The sequence below is a fragment of the Mandrillus leucophaeus genome, unplaced genomic scaffold, assembly GCF_000951045.1.
Source record: "Mandrillus leucophaeus isolate KB7577 unplaced genomic scaffold, Mleu.le_1.0 Scaffold480, whole genome shotgun sequence".
NCBI lineage: Eukaryota > Metazoa > Chordata > Mammalia > Primates > Cercopithecidae > Mandrillus > Mandrillus leucophaeus.
The window spans coordinates 938,944-958,943 of record NW_012105143.1 but is presented as its reverse complement, the minus strand read 5'-3'; the positions used below and the strand labels follow the sequence as shown (position 1 = coordinate 958,943).

Here is a 20,000-nt window from a genome sequence, read left to right as displayed (position 1 = left end):
TGGTTAAGAGGTGGATATACACTCTGGCTGGGGAGGTGGGGGGCCATCTGAGAGCATCTAGAAACCCTAATGCATCCAGATTGAAAGGAAGAAAGGAATCTAGATGCTTCTTCCCCCATGGAAAATAGCTGTTCACACACACCCGGCAGGTGGCCTTGGTAAGCAGGTTAGGGAGAAGCTGCCACCTGTGGCAGAGCCTTGACCAGCCGGGCTCTGGGTGTGGCAAGCCTGGTCAGCAGGCACTGAGTAGCATTTCCTCTCCCGCCATTGAGAGCCAGGCAGGAGACCAGAGGCAGTGAGGGACAGATGGGTTGGGTTTACCTGTCTGGCAGCGTATGGTGTCGCTGTGACCTGGGTGGTTATTGATTAAACTATTGGGTTCAAAAGAAAGGAAGAAGCGACCTGTAACACCCAATATGTACACTTTTTTTGTATGTGTATTAGACTTTATTAAAAAGTTTATTTGAAAATCACAAAGGAAGGGAAAGAAAATCCTGAGTTAGATATGCTAATATTTGTAAAGTGCTTACTTAGAACTGTCCTGAGTATGTAGTAATCACAAAACTGTTGGTTAAATAAATAAATGTCCAAACAGCATAAAACAAAGTAATAATTTCTAGAGCAAATCTAACCTATAAAATGACCCATGGAGGAAAGAAAACACTTCCAGGTCTTTAGACTTTTTTTTTCTACTTGCCTATGCACTTTCATTTATAAATATCTATCAATCTATCGATCTACCTGTCTATCGATCGATCGATCGACCTACCTATCAGAGTTACAAGCTACTTTCATGCAGAGGTGGTCAGGTCTTCCCTGAAGAGTTGATGTGAGAGTTAAATGTGATATGACAATAGTGGTGGCAATTTGGGCCCTGGGCCCTTATTATGTTGCAGACACGATGTTAACTGCTTTGTACATATTGTCTCCTTCAATCATCACCATAAACCTTTAAAGCAGGCATTACTAGTTCCTTTTGCATCTGAGAAAACTGAAGCTCACTGAACTTCAGAAATTGTCCAAACTCACAACAAAAGTAAGCAAGGTGATTAGGTTTGTTGGAGCCCAGAGACAGAATGCCTAACCACTGCCTCTCACAGACCATGCATACAAAGTCCAGGCAAAGTGCCTGGCGTGTAATGGGAACTGTAAATACAATTTACAAGTACACTTCATTTTAATCTGATAACATGAGAGTTTTAAAAAGATCACCGTTTGAAGACTTTTTCAAATTTATTTTTACTTACAGTAAGAATATACAATTAGCTAAAGTAGCAGCTCCTTTCAAATTGTAAATTAATATAGAATTATTTGAATCATTGAGAGGGATGAGCATCTATGACACAGTACACTAGAGGTAGGGAAGTGTGTGTGTGTGTGTGTGTGTGTGTGTGTGTTCGCGCGCGCGCGCGTGTGTGAACTGCTGCATTTTCAGGCAAAGACCTTTAACATCCACATTCCTGCTCCCCGTCCCGTGCATCAAGGCTGGCCTGCGCACGGGAGTCTCAGTTGGGCGCGCCTCTGCCAAGCCGAGACTGAAGGGCTAGCCTCTCTCCCTGTAACGCTGGGCGGGTCACGTTAGGAGGCTATGAATCAGCTGATTTCCTTGGCTGCTCCAACCCCACCTCAAATGGCCACCTCGCACCCGCCCCCTAAACCCCATGGCCAGGACGCCAGCCAAGGCTGACAGCCAAGCCCGACTGCTGCAGGAACACTTTGCCTGAGCTTATTCGGTGGTAGTCTGGTTTTGCCCAGGCTAGGAGGAGCCCAATCCCAGACCACGCTATCCGGTAGTCGCCCGACTTTTCTTTCTCTAATTTGCACTCAAGCAGAGCCCGCTAGATCAATCCCTGCCAATCCTAGGAAGCCGGCATGCTTGGTAGGTGCAGACAGTAATAGCGGGGACCGGCGAGGGGCAGGTGTGCCCGGCTAAGACGCCAGGACAGGGCAGGGGCTCCAGGACCCGAGAGGAGAGGGACTTCCTCCAGCCCTCAAGCGCCCGCTGCCCTCTGTTAGTGGGAGTGGAATCCAACCTCAGCCCCGCGCGGGCGCGGTCGGCGTCGGCGCGCCCCGAAGCCCATCCTTGGGCATCCGCTGAGCTACATTTGGCTGGGTCTTCCCAGGATGGGCTGAGGAGCCAGTTTCTCGGTCAACACTAGGTTTCCATGATCTCCACGGGGCCGGGGGAGGAGGGAGGTGGGAGGTGAGAAAGCTCGGCCGCCTCTGGTTTCGAGTAAAAGTCGCCGCGATTTTGCAGAGACCAGCTTTTCCCTGAGGCGCATTTAAGGCCAAGTTAACTGTCTCCTGCCCTCCCTCTCTCCTGCCCCCTCTCCTCGCTGAGTCCCGCCCTCCCGCACACGCTGACCCAGGGACACACCCTACTGCAGCGACGCAAACAGGGCGTTGTTCCCGTTAAAGGGGAACGCCGGGAGCCTCCCACTGCCCCCTTGCTTCGCGCGCGCGCAGCCCCGCAGCGCAGCTTTGGCGGCGCCAGCAGCGGAGCCAACGCACCCGAGTTTGTACTTGAGGCCACCCTGAGGATCGGGACAGCTGTTCCTTTGGGCTGTAAGTGATTTGGTGGGGAGAGTGAAGGAGATGGAGGAGAAATGTGGGCATCTTCCAGTGAGGGTGTCAGAAGGCGCAGAGCAGGCGCGGGGCTTTGGCCAGCTCCCTGGAGCTTCTGTTTAGGGGCACAGGGTCCCTTGTGTGTCCTGTTCCCTTCCAATGGGGCTTGGAGTAATACAACAAGGGGTGCCTTTATGGTCTGTAAGACCTTACAGGGCAAGGGTGATGGTGCTGGTGTCTGGATAGCGGATAAGGGCGTCTCAGTTTTCTCGCCTTGCTGAAGAGGCGTTGACTCCGGGACACAGTGGCAAAACAGCCCCTGTGGCGGACATCCCGAGAGTGCTGGACTCTTGTGGCTCCCCAGTTCCCAGCCTCATGCCCTCTGTTTAATTCAAACCCTCTGGGAGTCATCAGAAATCCTTGTTTATTTCTTCCAGCGCATTCCAGTGTCTTTGAATGTGATGCTTGTGGAGAGAAACGGAGGGGCCTGGGATTGGGTACTTTCCAAACTGGGTTATCGAAACGTTGTTTCCCTGACCCAAGACTCTGCCTGAAATGGTCCCCAGAGTCTCAGTCAGATCTTCCACAGCCATGCATGTCCTCTAACAAGTCATCCCAGCCTTCAGTGCCCCCAAAGTCTAAAATGAGGGGCGAGGACCGCATTACTTGGGATAGATGGCCTGCCAGCTCTGACCGGCTGAAATTATCGGACTCGGCCTTTTACTCTCTGTCTCTCTCTCCCGTCCGCTGGACATCTACTCCCTTCCGTCCAGGCTCCTGGGCTCCTGTCCCACCGCGCCCAGACCGGAGCTCAGTCTTGATGGGGTCCGTGTCCTGGCTTTGAGTGCCTGGGGTGCAGACTGGACCCCTAGGCGAGCATGCGGGTCTAGCGCAGGAGCAGAATGCCCCCTGCCCCCAGAAGTCTCAGTTGGGCGCGCCTGGGGAAGCGCGCGGTGGACGGGAAGCGCAGGGTCCGGGCAACCCTCCCGAGCCATTTTTCCTTTCCACACTCCTCTGGCTCTGCACCGCCTCTCCGGAGCCGCCAGAGTCTGCGCGAGGCTGAGCTGGGGCCAGGACGGTTCCTCTACGCTGGCAGAATTGGGTGGAAACTTGGAGACGAACGGAATGCGGAGAGCACTGGGGTCTGGGAAACCAGCCTCCTCGCTGCTGTCTCCCCCAGCGCATGTCACGGGTATCTCCAGGTCTATCACGGAAATCTGGGCGCCTACTCCCCTCACCCCTACCTCCACCCCGTAGGGGAATTCACAATCTGAACTGGGGTCTCGGAGAACTGGACCTCTCCCCTTACAGGGCGGTCTCCGGGAGGCGCTCGGAGTGGGTGGAAGCGTGCAGTGGCCTCTGCTCGTATTTTCTGGAAACCCCTCTATTCCCTGGGTGTTTTTAGACGTGCGAACCGCTTGTTTTGTTTCCAAAAGCAAAAGATGTTCCGTTGCAGGCGGGTCTGGCTGGGCGCTGGACGCTGGGCGCTGGTCCTGCAGGAGGCTGCTGCCCCCTCTCGGCGGCAGGCGGCGCGAAGGCTCCTGATCCGCGCGGGCGGGCGGGCTGCGGGCGCTGGGCCAGGCCGGGCCTTACGCTAGTGCGCGCGACCCTCCCTCTGCGCGCGCCTCCCTCGCTCGGCCCAGTGCGTTCGGCCTCACGCCCAGCGTTCTCCCCACAGGCAGAAACTCCGCTGAGCAGAACTTGCCGCCAGAATGCTCCTCCTGTTGCTGGGTATCATCGTCCTCCACGTCGCGGTGCTGGTGCTGCTGTTCGTCTCCACGATCGTCAGCGTGAGTGCCTGGCTGGGAGGCTCCCTGCGCGGCCCGCTCTTCCCTATCGGGGTTCCCAGCCCTTGCTCCTTCTGGTTCAGGACTGTGTTATTTGCAGACAGTTGGAAGTCTCAGACGTCCCAGGGAAGTTTCTGGCAATCTGCCCCCTTCCAGTTGCTTTGAGAAAACGAGAGCAGATTCAGTGATAGGAACGAAGCGAGCGCTGGGCTGGGTTAGGTGCGCAGGTCTCTATTTAAGCCAAATAACTTCACAGCAGATCTAGGGGCCCCGACCTTCATTTGATAAGACTGTTTAACTTTTTTTTTTTTTTTCTTGACGCAGCTTCATTGAAGAAGAGGGGTATTTATGGATTTTTTTTTATCCAAACCGTAGTCAGATGGGTGAATTAATGTATAAAACACCCTTTTAGGACTTGAAATTGGAAAGTTAAAATGGGCTTTTCTGGAAAAGAGTTCACTGGTCCCATGTCGCCTTTACGGCATGAACACAACGCCTTGTTAGTAAAGCCTCCACTGATAGAAACAGGCCATCAGAGTAACTTATGTTACAAAACTGTCCAGCCCATGAGATCTTAAATTATTTTCTTGGCGATGAAGATGAGCAGACATTCAGGCAGTTTTCCTATGGTGGCTTTCACTTCTTAATTTAAGGCACATTGTAAGCCTGATTTTCTTTTTTTTTATTTTTCTTTTCTTTTCTTTTCTTTTTTTTTTTTTTTTCGAGACGGAGTCTCGCACTGTCGCCCAGGCTGGAGTGCAATGGCGTGATCTCAGCTCAGTGCAACCTCTGCCTTCCGGGTTCAAGCGATTCTCCTGCCTCAGCCTCCCGAGTAGCTGGGATTACAGGTGCCTGCCACCACACCTGGCTCATTTTTATTTTTATTTTTTATTTTTAGTAGAGACGGGGTTTCACTATGTTGGCCAGGCTGGTCTCGAACTCCTGACCCCATGATCCGCCCGCCTCCGCCTCCCAAAGTGCTGGGATTACAGGCGTGAGCCACTGTGCCCGGCCTGTCAGCATGATTTTGTAGTCTCTGTGACAGATAATTATGTTGGGGATTTGTGACTCGGTTTAACATTTACAAGCATCTTCACAGTATCTCCATGGTGCCTGGTGATGATAACATCAGATTGATAGGAGCTATATACAAGGAACTAGACTCAGAGAGAGGGGCTTGGGGAATGATCCCCAGAGATGCTGGGAGGAGAGAAGGCTTGAATGCAGGTGTCTCAGGTTGAGTTCATGGCTCCTTCTACTATAGTAAACATCTCTGCACATAATCGTTTCCGTGTGCATGGAGAACTTTTCCATTTACAACGTGCTTTTAAGTCATAAAACGTTGGCTGTTACCATGCAGGGGCGGGCGGGGTAGCTAGGTGCATCAGGGTGCTTTTCGCCATCCCTGGGCCTTTCTCCTTCCCCTTTTCCTTCACTCCTCACTCCCTCCCTGACTCAGGATATCTATCTGATTCTCTCTAGCAATGGATCGTGGGGAATGGACATGCAACTGATCTCTGGCAGAACTGTAGCACCTCTTCCTCAGGAAATGTCCACCACTGTTTCTCATCATCACCAAACGGTGAGGCTGGTTTTGTGCTCCACGAGCTTGTCCTCAGATGCCTGTAACACATTTCTTAGTCCAGAGCTGGAAACGCTTATTGGAAGACACAAGCCAGAATGCTGTTGCTGGGATGTGACAGGGAGCCATGAGTCCAAGGCAAATGGGAGGGGTGGTGATCTCACTGGGGAAGCTGAGATCCTGGGCATGATTATGGTTCACTCTATCTAGAGACATGCCCTTAGCACCCTCCTGATCACTTAGGATAATGCTTTTTGTGATTTAAAAAAAAAATGTCGACATGGGAGCTGTAAAGGTGGTATGATCGCTAAGCCTTAGGCAGACCCCCTCGGGACATTGGATCAAACGTGTATCTTTGGTTTGGTGGCTGTGCCTATTCAGAAATGTCCTGCCCCTTTCTGCTGCAGTGACAGTGGGACTGCCTCACTGCACCATCAGTCATATGGACACAAGACTGACTGCCTTTCCAGGTCTTGGACCTCACTGACGCCACCTAGCATCAAAACCTTTGACTATTTCCTTGTTGCAAGATGGGGACTTGAAGCTGTTTGCAAAACCCTAAGCTAAGCCTTGGGGTCCTTAATCCAGAAGATTGTATTTCTCCTCTGTCCTCAGCATCTTTGCTTGTGAGATGTGGAAGCCAGGCTTCATGAGGGTCAAATTAAGGGATAGTTGGCAGCAGAAGCACCAACTAGATACCCTAAGCACCCAGAGGGAAAGGAATGCCCAGCCAGGAGCCCTGCGTGTTTGGATGCAGACAGGTGGAGGTAAACAGGATGAGCTGTTTTGGTGGCTGGGTAGGCCACAGCGATTGGTGTTAAAAGCCCGTGGACCTGGATCCACACGATCTTTTGTTCCAAAAGATGTGTCCTCAGGCTGGAAGGACCTATAGATATAGCAGAGCTTTCCTAACATCCTGGGTTTAAAAGGCCACAGAAATACAACTTTAAATGTTGCTGCAGCTACTCATAGATCCAGTATATATGTTCAAGATGCTATACCAGATGAGAGAAACCAATTTAGATCCAGTTCAATAAAACAGGCAGTGAAGTGGCCTTTGGTCCTGGCTTTGCATAATCCAATTTCTTTGCTAGACTTTCCCTCTTACGGCTCTGTACCTAGTAATACCCGAGCATGTCCCAAGCTGAAGCATTATTAACCAAATTCCTTGAACCACAGTACAAATAGAAACTGCTAAAATACTCATTTGGTAATTTATATGGAGAAGATAAGCAAGGAGTGGAAAACACTGCTTTATGTTTTTACCTTCTGGATTGGGGAGGGAGCGGAGAAAAGATCCCAGTCCTATTGAAGTGAGAACAGTGCTTAATCTTGTCTCTGAGTATGTGAAAGACGTTGAATTAAAGCCATCCCAGAAATTACATGGTGGGTTTGCATGGTGAGTTGGCAACTGAGTAAATGAAATACTCACGAGTGCCTGAGAATGTGACCGTAGCACTGCTTGTCCCCAAAGCCACAGCATCCGGTTTCTCCCCCTTCAGGGTCTGGCTAAACTTCCCTGAGCACTGTGGAGAGGAGCCTCCGTCCTCTCTACTGACACCTGGTGGTTACAAGTAGTGACTCAGCCCGAAAAGGGCAGGCTTTGGTGCTCACAGGCGCCATCCCCAAGTGGCATCTGGCCACACGACTTGGCACGGAATCCTGGACTCTTGGGCCCGGAAGGGGGCAGTTTTGGCAGGTGTGTTAAAACCCGGCTGAGCTTCAGCAGAAACGAGGTGGCAGAGGAGTTGCTAAGTTGTGTTTAAACCATCTGCAGGAAAGAAAGCGATATTGACCTGTAGCCTGTTACTGACTTGCATTTGGTGTCTTCTGCGGTTGGAAATAGCCGTCAGTTGGTGCTAGAAGCAGATCTCAAAGAGGCACTAGGGTTATTTTAATCAGGAAACTTCTTATCTCTCAACTTGTTCCTTCTGTGCCAAGCTCATGTTCTTGGGTTCATTTACAATGCCTCCTTAGGGTGGGTTTCAAATCTGTCTCATTGCTTTCTGAGAGCACCCCAGAGTGTCTGTTCTCCACATCTCCCTTCTCAGCTCCCACAATCAGGGCATTTAGAAAACATCTGGACGCTGTCCCTGAACACGCTGGGTTTGTTTCCACTCCGCTCAGGCTTAATCTAAATTTGAAATTTCCGTTTACACTTCCCCAGTGGTGGTTATCTCTGCCGCTCTCTTCCCCAATGTGGCAGCACTTGCTACGACTTCAGCCTTAAGTGTCGAATCCTCGGGGGCCTCTTCGATTGAGTTTAACAATTGTGGCAGCAAATAATAAGCTGAAAAAGGTGTGTAATTTTTAAAACATTATACTGCCTTTACAAATGAACTATGCTCGTTGCAAACCATTTACCGTGTCTGTATTTGCTCTTAGAAAGTATGTTTGAAAAAAAATACTTGTTAAGTAATCAAAAGTAACTCATTATTGACATCGATTTGTGAAGAATATGTTGCAAGTGTGAAAAAATATGTAGTGGTATGATCTCGGCTCACTACAACCTCCGCCTCCTGGGTTCAAGCGATTTTCCTGCCTCAGCCTCCTGAGTAGCTGGGATTATAGGCGCCCACCAACATGCCTGGCTAATTTTTGTATTTTTAGTAGAGAGGGGTTTCACTATGTTGGGCAGGCTGGTCTCGAACTCCTGACCTCAGGTGATCCGCCCACCTCACCTCTCAAAGTGCTGGGATTACAGGCGTGAGCCACTGTGCCATGTGGCTTGGTATTTTTTTCTGAAAGGACTCCTTTTTCTGGTGCACGACCACGACACTGCACCTCTCTCTGGCGGTTGCCATTTATGTTGTTTTCTACATGAATGAGGCCTCCTGGCATCGTGCCATGAGGCAGTCTAACATCTAGGTTGTATAGTTTGAAAGAGATATACCAGATCTTGCCCCCAAACGACATCTTGATATTAGAAATAGTTTTAGATTTTTAACTGACTTTGACTCTGCCTGCCTTCTCGTTTTTCTAAATGTGTTTATATACTTTCTGGCATCCCCTCCTTATCTGCCTCGTGTAGGCAGAGGTGAGAGAGGCTTAGTGTGGGGATATTCATTATGATCTTGTATCCAGTTCCTTTCCAGCCCAGGGAATACGAGGATCTGGAAAGCATGGGCCTTGCCTTGATGGTCCCGAGCCTGGTCAAGGAGTCAGGAGATAACTATGGAAGGGTGAATCACTCTCCTGGAAGGCAGAGCAGGCCAGATGCCCAAAGGGAGGCAGGCAGACAGTGCCCGAATTCAGGGAGGAAGTAGAAGGGAAATCTCTGGTGGGAGGTAGAATTTGATCCATCCTCCAAAGGATGGGCAGGATTTAAGTCAGTACAGGCAAGGGGGAAGAGAATATTCCCTGTTAGAGCAATGACATGACCTAAGGTAAGGGTAGAGCAAGGCAGGGGATGGGGTAGACCAGTTGGCTAGTGTTCTGGTTAGGATTAGGGTTGACTGTGTATAAGAGAACATCTTCAAATGATAGGGGCTTAAATATGATCATTTATTTTTCTCTCTTTTCAAAGAAGTCTGGAAGTAGGTAGCCTGAGAGAGGTATGGAGGTTCCATGAAATTGTCAGAGATGCAGATACTTGCTAGTTCATTTCATAACCATCTCTTGGGTTTGGTTGTCATCTTGAGGAAACAAAAGGCTGCTAGAGCTCCAGCCGTCACATCCATGATTCAAGCAGTAGGGTGGAGAAAGGAGGTGGGGAAGAATGAATCCCTTTTTCTTTTAATGAAATGTAACAAGGTCACACCTACACCTATTTCTAAGAGAAGGCGAGAAATATAGTCATTCGGCCTTGGGGGAAGCATGGCTTCTCAAATCACAGAAACTTGACAGCAAGTACTTCTCTGTAAGCCTGGTGTGGAATACTTCCCTTGAGGGTTTGACCATCCCCTCCCATACCCAATCATACTCTTTTGCAATAGCTCAGTTGCGCCCTCTGCAGTTCCGTAAGTCCCGGTTATTTCAGCATTCTTCAAAGAGTCCATCTCTGCTTCATCCTGGGTTCCGTCAGCACCCCACCATTCTCATATGGACTCTTCTCAGAAACTTTAGGATCTGTCGAGGCTTCTCTCTATTTCTACCACCTCTCCAGGTACAAATGAAGTTTTACTATTATTACTGAGACAGAGTTTCGCTTTTGTTGTCCAGGCTGGAGTTCAGCGGCACAATCTTGGCTCACTGCAACCTCTGCCTCCCGGGTCCAAGCAATTCTCCTGTCTCATCCTCCCAGGTAGCTGGGATTACAGGCATGCGCCACCACACTTGGCTAATTTTTTGTATTTTTAGTAGAGACAGGCTTTCTCCATGTTGGTCAGGCTGGTCAAGAACTCCCGACCTCAGGTGATCCGCCAGCCTCAGCCTCCCAAAGTGCTGGGATTACAGGCGTGAGCCACCACGCCCAGCCGTCTTATTATTATTTAATGACGTCTCTTGAATCTCTATTTTCCTCCAGTCCAGACCTCTCTTCTGAATCCCAGACCTGTTTATCCAGCTATCTCCTGGCCACTTCCCTTGGGATATCGAAGAGAGACCCCCAAGCCACTAGGCCAGAGAGAGAGTCCTTATCTCCTCTGCCAAATCCATCCCTTTGTCACTTTCTAGTATTTTAGTGAATGCTGCTTCACCAGCTGGCAAGCCAAATATCTAGGGTCTGCCTTGACGTGTTTCCTTCTTTCTCTTCTCAGCATTGTCACGGGTCCCTCAGGCCACCCTGTGGTTCCAACGCCTGTTGCCCACCTGTGGTCACGCTGCTTCCTCGTTTGTCAGAGGCGCCAGGGCAGCCTCCTAACTAGTTTGCTGCACCCTTTCTTGCTCCTCTGTGACTCATTTTTCATACGGAATCCAGGCTGATATTTAAAAAACCACAAACCTAATTATATCACTCCTCATTTGGAAACCTTTCAGAGGCCCTTCGTTGGTCTTAATCTTCAGAGGAAAATCTTTAACGAGGCCCATCGAAATCTACCTGAACGATCCACTCCTGCTCCTGTTAAGTCTCACCTCCCATCTCTCTTCCCCTCATCTTGGAATTTCAGCATTTTCTCACTTCCTGAAACATGACCTTCCCACTTCCGGAGCCTCTTCATTTCTCTTCTGATCTTTCACGCGAGACTATTTCTTGAACAACTATCGTGTACCAGAGACTACCGTAGGCACTAAGGTTACAAGAGTGAACAATAGCTTATGTTTTACTGGACAAACCAGTCAATAAACATGGAGAATTTGGGAGGGGCAATGGTAAGAACTATATAAGACAGGTTAATGGGATAAAGTGGGATTGCAGTAGGTGATCCTACTTGAGGAGTGACCACTTGAGGGTGGCCAGGAGCCAGCCATATGAACATCTGGGGAAGGTTCTGTACAGAAGGACCATCAAGTGCAAGATCTCTGGGCGGGGAAGGAGGTTGTTAGTTGAGGGACAGAGGGCAGGGCAGAATAGTGGGAACAGAGAGTGAGGGGTAAGTAGAATCACAGACCATCTCAAAGTGTGTGTGCCCCCCACCCACACTAGGGAGGAGCTGGGTGCATATGCATGCATTTCTAATCTTTGTGGTTTCCTTAGACCTGCTGTCTCCATGGGTTTCTCAGTGGTCTGTTGGATTCCAAGTTGGAGTGATAGTCCTGAAGCCTCCATAAGGCAGAATATATCAGAAATTGTACAAGGTAGAAATGCATCGGTTATATTTTCAGTGATTATTTTGGGTGACAGGATTCTTATCACTTTGACTGTTTTCTTTTCTTTTGCTGCCTTACCTGTTTTCCTTATTGAGATCTTTTATTTTCACAATCAGAAAATAACTGTGAACATTTTATGCTAGAAAACTGGTTTTGAATAACAAGTAGGTTCGCTTTGCCTTGATTAAGAGAGTAGAACCCCAGGGCATGGCAGGCAGGGTCCATGGGTTAGCTTTGAATGAGGCTAGTTCCTGGAGCTTTAGTTTGCAGACTCATACAGTCTGGAAGGCTCTGGTGAGGGGGAGGGGTGTGCCAAGCCTCCTCCCCAAGACCCTATGGGCGAGTTGAAAATCTACTGACCCAGAGGATTCAGGCAAAATATTTGCCCTGCTGTTGAATGAGCCAGTGCTTTTCGTTTTTAAGTCTCCAAGATCCAAATATCAAGTCCAAGTTCTCACAAGCGTTCCCCTGCTCTTTATTGAATTCGTGTGGACCTGATATGCAGCAGGATGGGTCAGAATCCTGGAATTAAGCCACAGGCGACGTGGGAGCCCAGGAGCTGGAAGGGCACAGTTCTGGCTTGCCCTGGCCCCTGGCTGGCCTTCGTCAGCTTCAGTGATGAGGCAGGACCCAGGCAGAGTTTGTCTTCAGTAAAATCTGTCTCTCAGGCCGTGTCCCTGCTCACGAAGTCCTCTCTTGTCTCAGAAGAAAAGGTGGTTGAGAAACTTTTTCATGCTGAGGTGTTAGGCACAAAAAGTGTGTCCCTTTTTGAATCACTTTTGTTTTTAAAGAGGAGGCCAGTGCTCAACACCAAAGCATAAGGGAATTATTGAGCTGTCCTCTAATCTGTCCCCAAACATCCTTGGCCACCTCCATTGTCTAAGGGCAGTACTTGCAGCCCCTCGTTTCCCAGTGACAACAGGTGGGTCTCCTCTGCCACAGTATGTGGGCTGGACCAGCACCAGGCACTGAAAAGATGACCACTTACTACTCTTCTTTTCTGTTAAACAGCAGCAACAGCAGAAACAGCAAACTCGTGACTATTAATAGGTTGTGTGCGGCATTAGATCAGTGCCTTAGGTTGAAAATTAGAGAAACTAAATCTTGCCAGTCTCAGCAGCCCCCAACATGAGTCCTTGGTGGGCTCCTATCATCTCTGTCTTCAGAATGATCCCAGACTTATTTATCAATTTGGTGACACTGTCATTTTGGCAAGGACACCAGACAATTTCCTTGTCTGTGGCCCAGCTGTTGGCCAGATTTTAGAAAACACAGGAGACCTTCTGCATTTACGGGCCCATGTTTTACATTTTAAAACCTTTGTGGCTCCCTGAGTCAACCCGTAATCTCTACCCAAGTAATGGTTGTGGATTGTACAGGCTCTTATGAGATACTGAGGCCCTGGTGGTGCAAAGGAGGTACAGAGGATGGAACGTGTTGTCAGCAGGCCAAGATTTCAACCCTTAGAGTTTCTCTAATGCCAATACCCAGGAATTGGTATGACATGTTTGTTTGAACCTGTGTCTGAACCATATGACCTGGAAACTCTAGTCTTTGCCTTAAAAAAACTTCAGTTGTATCCCCAAGATTTCACCAGCACCAAGAAAACATCCCTTGCGTTTCAGGAGCAGGGATTAGCCATGGTGCAGCCTGAGGTTGTGGATGTTGATCTTTGGTGCCCGAGAGAAGGCTGTCTGGGATGAAGCCTTCTGACTGTGCAGTCATCCACACACGTGTGGCCCCCAACACTGGCAGGGACCTGGAGTCATCTGGCCCATCCCTCCTCCCTGTCCCATTGAGCTGCAGACCCCTCTGCAATATGCCCACCACGTGTTCATCCTGCCACTGGTGGGGAACTCACTGCCTTCAAGACAGCCTCTTTTATTTTTGAAGAGCTAATAGTGAGATCCGTTCAAAGAGCTAATAGTGAGATCCATTCATTTGTTATTCAACTCTACTGAGCCTGTCCTACATACTGGCCACTATTCTAGAAATGGGGTGCACAGAGATGAACAAGAAAGAGCAGGTGCCTGCCATTGTGCAGCTCACAAGGAGTTGGAGGAAACAGGCAATACACAATAAATGCATCACTATGGGTAGTGGAACGTGCTCTGCAGGAAACAATGGAAAGTCATCACTGGAGGAATGAGCTGCTCAGGGAAGGCCTCTTCCTTCCATAGTGATGTGGTCTGAGATTTAAAAGACAGGGAGGGACCAGTTATAGGAAGAACCATGGGAAGAAATTTCCAGGAGGTAAAGGGAAGAGCCAAGGCCCTGAGTTAGCTGAAGAAAAGAGGGTGGGGAATGCGGGAGAGAGGGATGAGAGCAGGATCGCTGGGGCCTCACAGGCTGTGGTACTGAGAAGGACAGTTGGGACATCATTGAAGGGTTTTAAGCAGAAGAGTGTCATGATTTGATTTGTGTTTTGTAAGCTCATTCTGGCTGTTGAGAATGAATTCTGGGGAGAGGCAAGAGTAGAAACTGGGGACCAGTGAGGAGTTTGTGGTCATAGTCCAGACTGGACATGATGATGACACTGAGATGACAATGACGATGATGTTGAGAATACAAACAGCTCACGTAAGTGCCAGGCATTCTTTGAAGAGCAATGCATTTAATCCTTACAAGAACTCTAGGAGGTAGCTGGTGGCTTAGCTAGGGAGGGGAAGTAGAGAAGAAAACAGGTCTCATGAAAGGGTTTGCTGATGGGTTAGATGTAGGGAGTTAGGGAAGAATGATTCTAGATGACTCTAGGTTTGGGGTTTGAGCAACTGGTGTGTAACTGGATCTTGGACTGAGATGGGGAGACTGGAGGAGGAACAGAAGATTTGGGACAAGGGGTAGAAATCAGGATTTACATTTTGATCATCAGAGAGATCAGCAAAGCACTTCAATGTAGAAGTCTTTAGCTCAGGGGAGAGGTCTGGGCTGGAAATTCAAAGTCGGGAGTCATTCCTCTATACCGAAGGGTATTCAATGTCATGGTGCCAAATATAGTTATTTGGGGAGGAGTTGAGAGCAGAAGACAGAAAAGGAGAACAGAGCTAAGTCTTGAGCATGCCAGGGGTTAATGAGGGTACAGGAAGGAGAGTGGGGATGAGCAACCAGTGATGAGGGAGGAATGCCAGGAGATATTTTCACTTAAGAAATTACTTCGTTAAACCCAACACTGCCCCTCTTTTGTCCAGTCACTTCTGGTTGCCTTCATTCATGCCTGATGTGCTGGACTTGGGTTTTATCAAGTTGCTTGGCTCGTCCTTAAAGAGTTTAAATCCCCATAATGCCTCCTGGACAATGGCCGCAGGGTGACCCCAGTCTCTCCTCTATATGATGACTCTTCAAACAGTTGACGATTGCAGTTTTTCTTTCTCTTCTCCGGTGGTGATACCTCCTTCCTTCTTTCAGTGGCTTCTCTGGTGCTGGGGATTCCACTGGAGTCCCCGCTGCAGAAGCAAGGCCTCTTCTTGCCCGTCTGTAGTTTGGTCAGTGGTTTGGCTTGGCAGGCTGATGAGCGGAGAATAAGGGGAGCCCCTCTCTCTTTGCCACACCATTCTCCTTCCTCCCTCTCTAGTTTGTGTGGATTTTAAGTCTGAATAATGGTGGTAGAATCATTTAATTCATTAGATTTCAAACATGTCATTGACTTCTCTGCACCCCAGTGTGTTGTAGTGGAAAAACTAGTAGTGTGGGCATCAGGGGTTCCTTGTTTTTCTGCACCGGGTCTGCCTCTAACGAATTAGGTAATCTGGGGCAGGTACCCTGGTTTCCTAAAAGCAGAGTGGGCATTGAGGTAGGACCTGAAGTTGAGGTATGACCTGCACATTGCATGGGTCCCAGAGCCTCTGTTCACGTTCAGGATGTAATTGTTGCATCGAGGGATCCTAAAAGGAGGTGGCCTCTGAGCTGGGCCTTGGCAATGGGGTAGAATTTCAGTAGGCAGAGGGAGCAGGGATGGGTTTTGTGCTTGCAGATGGGCACTGGTTTACTGTCGCTGGGGGAGGGGAGCAGTTCTGTTGTTCTAGCTCTTAATTTCCATCATGCATGGTCTTTTTTCATACTTTGGGGGAAAGAAGGAGGAGAACTCTATTATTTCTATACGGAGAATTCCTCCTAAACCTAAAGATCTTAAAACTACACCAATTATTCCCTGTTCATTCTCCACTGATGCAGTTCATGACTGCAATTGCAACTGCCTTTCTCATCATTTTCTGTGGCCAAACTCAGTGTTTTTAAGTGAGCTGTTCTTTTAAAAAACAGAAAAAAAAAAGTTTCCTGATAAATCAGTTTGAAAGACACTACGTTTTGAAAGTTAAGCAGGCTTTGATCATTCATGGTACATTGTGAATTACCAAGGAGGGAGATTGATATCCTTGATCATGCAACCCACGCGCCTCCTTTTTCTTTTGTATCTGGTGGAGTAAGTCTTCCAAGAGCAATTCTTAGAGAAACAAAGCCTACTCTGTTTCCCTGTTTCTAGAATTTTCCAACAAAGGTATAAAAAGGCCTCAAACAGCTTACTATTCTCCAGTAACCTCAGGTACCTCAGTGGCTGCATGTTATTCCCTTTGGAAGTCTAAGAACTCACTAGCAGAACGAGAATATGGATGCCAAAGTGCAAAACTAGAGTCGGACAAACTAGCTCTGTGCCCGCCACACAGCCTCTTAATTAGGAATGCAGGTCATTGAACAACTGTATCAGCTTTAGCCGGAATGCCTTGACACGAAGATTCCTTCCCCTTACTGAGCAGTTTGTGCCCACTAGTGGCCAGACACAGGCTCTGCTCTAACTAAAACGCCCCCAGAATTACCTGTTGAAAGAGCCGCCCATGTAGCCTTCATCGCCTTTGTGAGCTCCACGCTGGCACGCAGTTGTCTCCGTCTGTTTTGCTTTCTGCATGAATCATGGGCAAAGTTAGCCTGACCGGCCAGCCCCATTTCAAAGCCACCAGCTGGGGGAGAAGTTGAAGCCCAGGGGGCAAGACCCACGCTGGGCTCTGGGCATGCTTGAGCTGGTGGGCGAAGCATATGGGCAAAGGCCACATTGTTTAGGATGGGGGCCTTTCAGAGACTCAGCTATTTCTGGAATGACATTCATACTGAGAAATAAGGAAAATGGCGATCTGTGTGATGGTTGTGGGCTGGGAGGTTTGGGTGTGGGAGTCCTGGTCTTGGGGTCATGTGTTTTGAAAACAGTCTAGCGCTATGCAAATGGGAAGTATTAATAACTCTGCCTCTGTGATTCACCCTCGCATGGCTTTTTCTCTCTTGGCCTCTCCAAGGTCTCTTCTGACTCTTTTGCAACTGTCCTTCCTTTCACTTTCAAAAAACCTATTCTCTTGACTCAGAACGGTTTTATGAATTGCCCAGAGTGGGACTTGATATGGGGCAGGGTTGGTGCCATGCTGGTAATGAAAGATGCACATGACCTGTTACATTGAAAAGTGCTTCATACTTTCTGAGTCCTTAACTCACTGGGTTGTAGGCCCTGGGCTAAGAATACAGCTGAGGGGGCTGATGTATTTCCTTCATTGCTCAACTGCTCCTACAGCAGGAATCTGACCTTGAAATGAGCCTTGATTGTTGTGCAACTCGAGCTTCCCACTATCTGGGGGGAGCTGGGTCTGGGTGCTGCCACGGCCCATGTCAGAAAGCTGTCAGCAGCTCTTGTACCGGACACTCTCAGAACAGGAGGCCTGCAAAGAACATTTTTTTTGAGACAGAGTCTTGCTCTGTTTCCAGGTTCGAGTGCAGTGGCATGATCTCGGCTCACTGCAATCTCCGCCTCCAAGGTTCAAGTGATTCTCCTGCCTCAGCCTCCCAAATAGCTGGGATTACAGGCACGTGCCACCACACCCAGCTGATTTTTGTATTTTTGGTAGAGACGGGGTTTCATCACATTGGCCAGGATGGTCTCAATCTCCTGACCTCGTGATCCGCCCGCCTCGGCCTCCCAAAGTGCTGGGATTACAGGTGTGAGCCACCTCGCCTGGCCAGAGCTTTAGTTTTTAATTCAGTGTTCAGCACCAAGGCTGGATATTAGCTTAAAACTGCCAGTGGGAACTCCACGAATATTTACCAGGCCTCCACTTTGCACCAGGAACTGAGTGTGGCCTGGAGGACAGCAGGTACTCAACACAACCTCTACTATTTATTGCATACAAATTGCAAGTATGGGTGGGGGGCGGGGAAGAGTATCGCCACACTGGGGCTTGTGTTAATCTATAGTTTAGCCGCTTGGGATGTTGGTGTCACACTAGGTTTTATTTAAATAAAACAGATTGGTAATTGACAGCATTTTTCCTTGCATTATATTTCTCTGAACTCGAATAATTATTTTCTGTACATCTGACTTGTTTTGCTGTAGCAGAGTGTGGCAAGTAATAGCTTGCATGTCGAATCCAACCTGCTTCTGTAAATAAGATTTTATTGGATATATGGCTATTGGAGGAATGGGCCACACCCACTCATTTACATCTTGTTTGTGGCTATGGCTGATTTTGTGCTACGAAGGCAGAGTTGAGTAGTTGCTAAGACCGTATGACTTGCAAAGCCTAAAGTATTTGCTCTCTGATTCTTTATAGATAGTTTGCTGTCTGTGCAGATATTTGCTCTCTGACTCTGTAGCACCTTTATGCTGGAGAGTAGATATGAATTGATGCCAAAGTTGTATCAAAACACTTTTTGGAGTTCTGGCCGATGTGCTAATAAGCTGGCTTGTGTGAACATCGTAGCTCCCATTTTCATACGGCTTGGTGTGACCCAGATAGAAATGCTCCAGAACCTGGCCGCTCAATAACAGCCTGTAAGTGCTTGTTTACCCTGTTTCTCACATCAGCCTTTTAGGTGGAGTTATTTGCACTATCCTTTAACAGAGCTTCAATGACAACTCTTTTGTTTGATGATTATGACAACCCAGTAAACTATATTAGTGCCTCAAGTTAGTGAAGCAGAATTCAAGGCCAAAAACATGTATGCGGCAAGTTAGACGGGTGGTCAGAAGAAATTGGCAACAGAGCCCAGCCCTGCCTGGACTGTCCTAATCGGAGCACGCAAATGCTGGAGAGAGTCAGGCTTTGCACTTGCTCACACGGGACCCTATCCTTGGACAGGATCAAAGCCCTGTCATTTTCGGAGTGTGTGGTATCTGCTGTCTCTTACGGCGCTGGTTATCTGTCTATTCCAGTTCTGATGAATGGTTCTGACTGGGGAGCAGCATCATCTGAGCTTCGTAATGTCCTCAGGGGCCTGTGGGCTTCCCTTTGAATAACAAAGAGAGCTCTTGAATCTTGCTCCAGCCTTTTGGAGCTGGATGGACGTTGTTTTCTTCTGGGCTGGGCTCTGTTTTGTTTTGTTTTTTCTCTCGCTGTCACTGTGTAGCTTTTGATCAATGCTATTGGAGGATAGGAAAAGCCCCTGTTCTTTTCCTGGGCGTGTGGAAGCCCAGTCCTGCCCAGAATTCCAGTAGCCCTTTGAGTTTTGGAATCCTAACTCTTAATAAGTCAATAGACTGCTGCATCTTTTTTACCTATGTAATCTTTTAAATTGGTTTTCATTATTTAAGTAGTACAGGTATTATAATACATGAAAATATTCTCAACTGAAAGGCCTTCTTGACTCAACTCTTCTTCCTGCAACAGTAGTTCCTGGGGGAACCCACTGACATCAATTTGACACAACTTTGGCTCTTTCTCTACGAATACTTGCATGCCTGTGGATGTCTACATGCAATTTTATAGTTTTTTGGTGTTTGTTTTCATAACGATGACATGTTGTGTATGCACCTTACTCTTTTCATTGTCTTGAAGATCTTTCAAAGACTCTTCATTTTCCAACTCATGATTTTTTTAACTACTGCAAAATATTTCATTGTAAGGATATACCATAATTTATTTTTCCCTCATAGAAATGCTACAACGAATGTCCTTATTTATTTTTCTCTGAGTATATGTTCAATGTTTTTCCAGGATATAGTAGATAAGCACTTGAATATATATATTGTTATGTCATTATGCTGGAGGTGTTACAATTTTTAAATTACTTTTAATGGCAAAAACTACAATTACTTTTTTATCAGCCTAATATATTCTGCCACAAAATGGCTGATCACAAAAGGATTACAATAATAATAATATTATTATTCCTATGAATGGTGTATGCAGGTAGCTATCACTTATTTGTTCTGCTGATATTATCCATTTATTTTGAATTTTGCCTATTTGCTGGATGAAAATTGGTATCACCCCCCTCATAGGTTTCACTTGCATTTCCCTGGTTGCTAGTGAGGTTGAGCACCTTTTACAATGTTTATTGGCTGTTCATATTTCTCCTTTGCTAATCATATGGCTCTTAAATTTTATACTTAGCTGTTTTCTCTTTGT

At 47.9% G+C, this 20,000-nt stretch overlaps 1 protein-coding gene across 4 annotated transcripts in view; it reads left to right on the top strand.

Annotated features, from left to right (window-relative positions):
- PMP22 (peripheral myelin protein 22) overlaps window positions 1–20,000 on the top strand; it is a 35,603-nt gene that overhangs the window by 367 nt on the left and 15,236 nt on the right. The window contains exons 1-3 of one of the 4 annotated variants that reach the window (XM_011995287.1): window positions 2,402–2,565; window positions 4,244–4,355; window positions 5,835–5,934. In XM_011995287.1, coding sequence (XP_011850677.1) covers window positions 4,278–4,355; window positions 5,835–5,934 — 178 coding nt within the window. In that variant the 5' untranslated portion in view covers window positions 2,402–2,565; window positions 4,244–4,277. Of the gene's footprint in view, window positions 1–2,401; window positions 2,570–4,243; window positions 4,356–5,834; window positions 5,935–20,000 lie in introns of those variants that run through there. The other 3 variants (XM_011995289.1, XM_011995290.1, XM_011995288.1) reach the window with 3 other exon arrangements.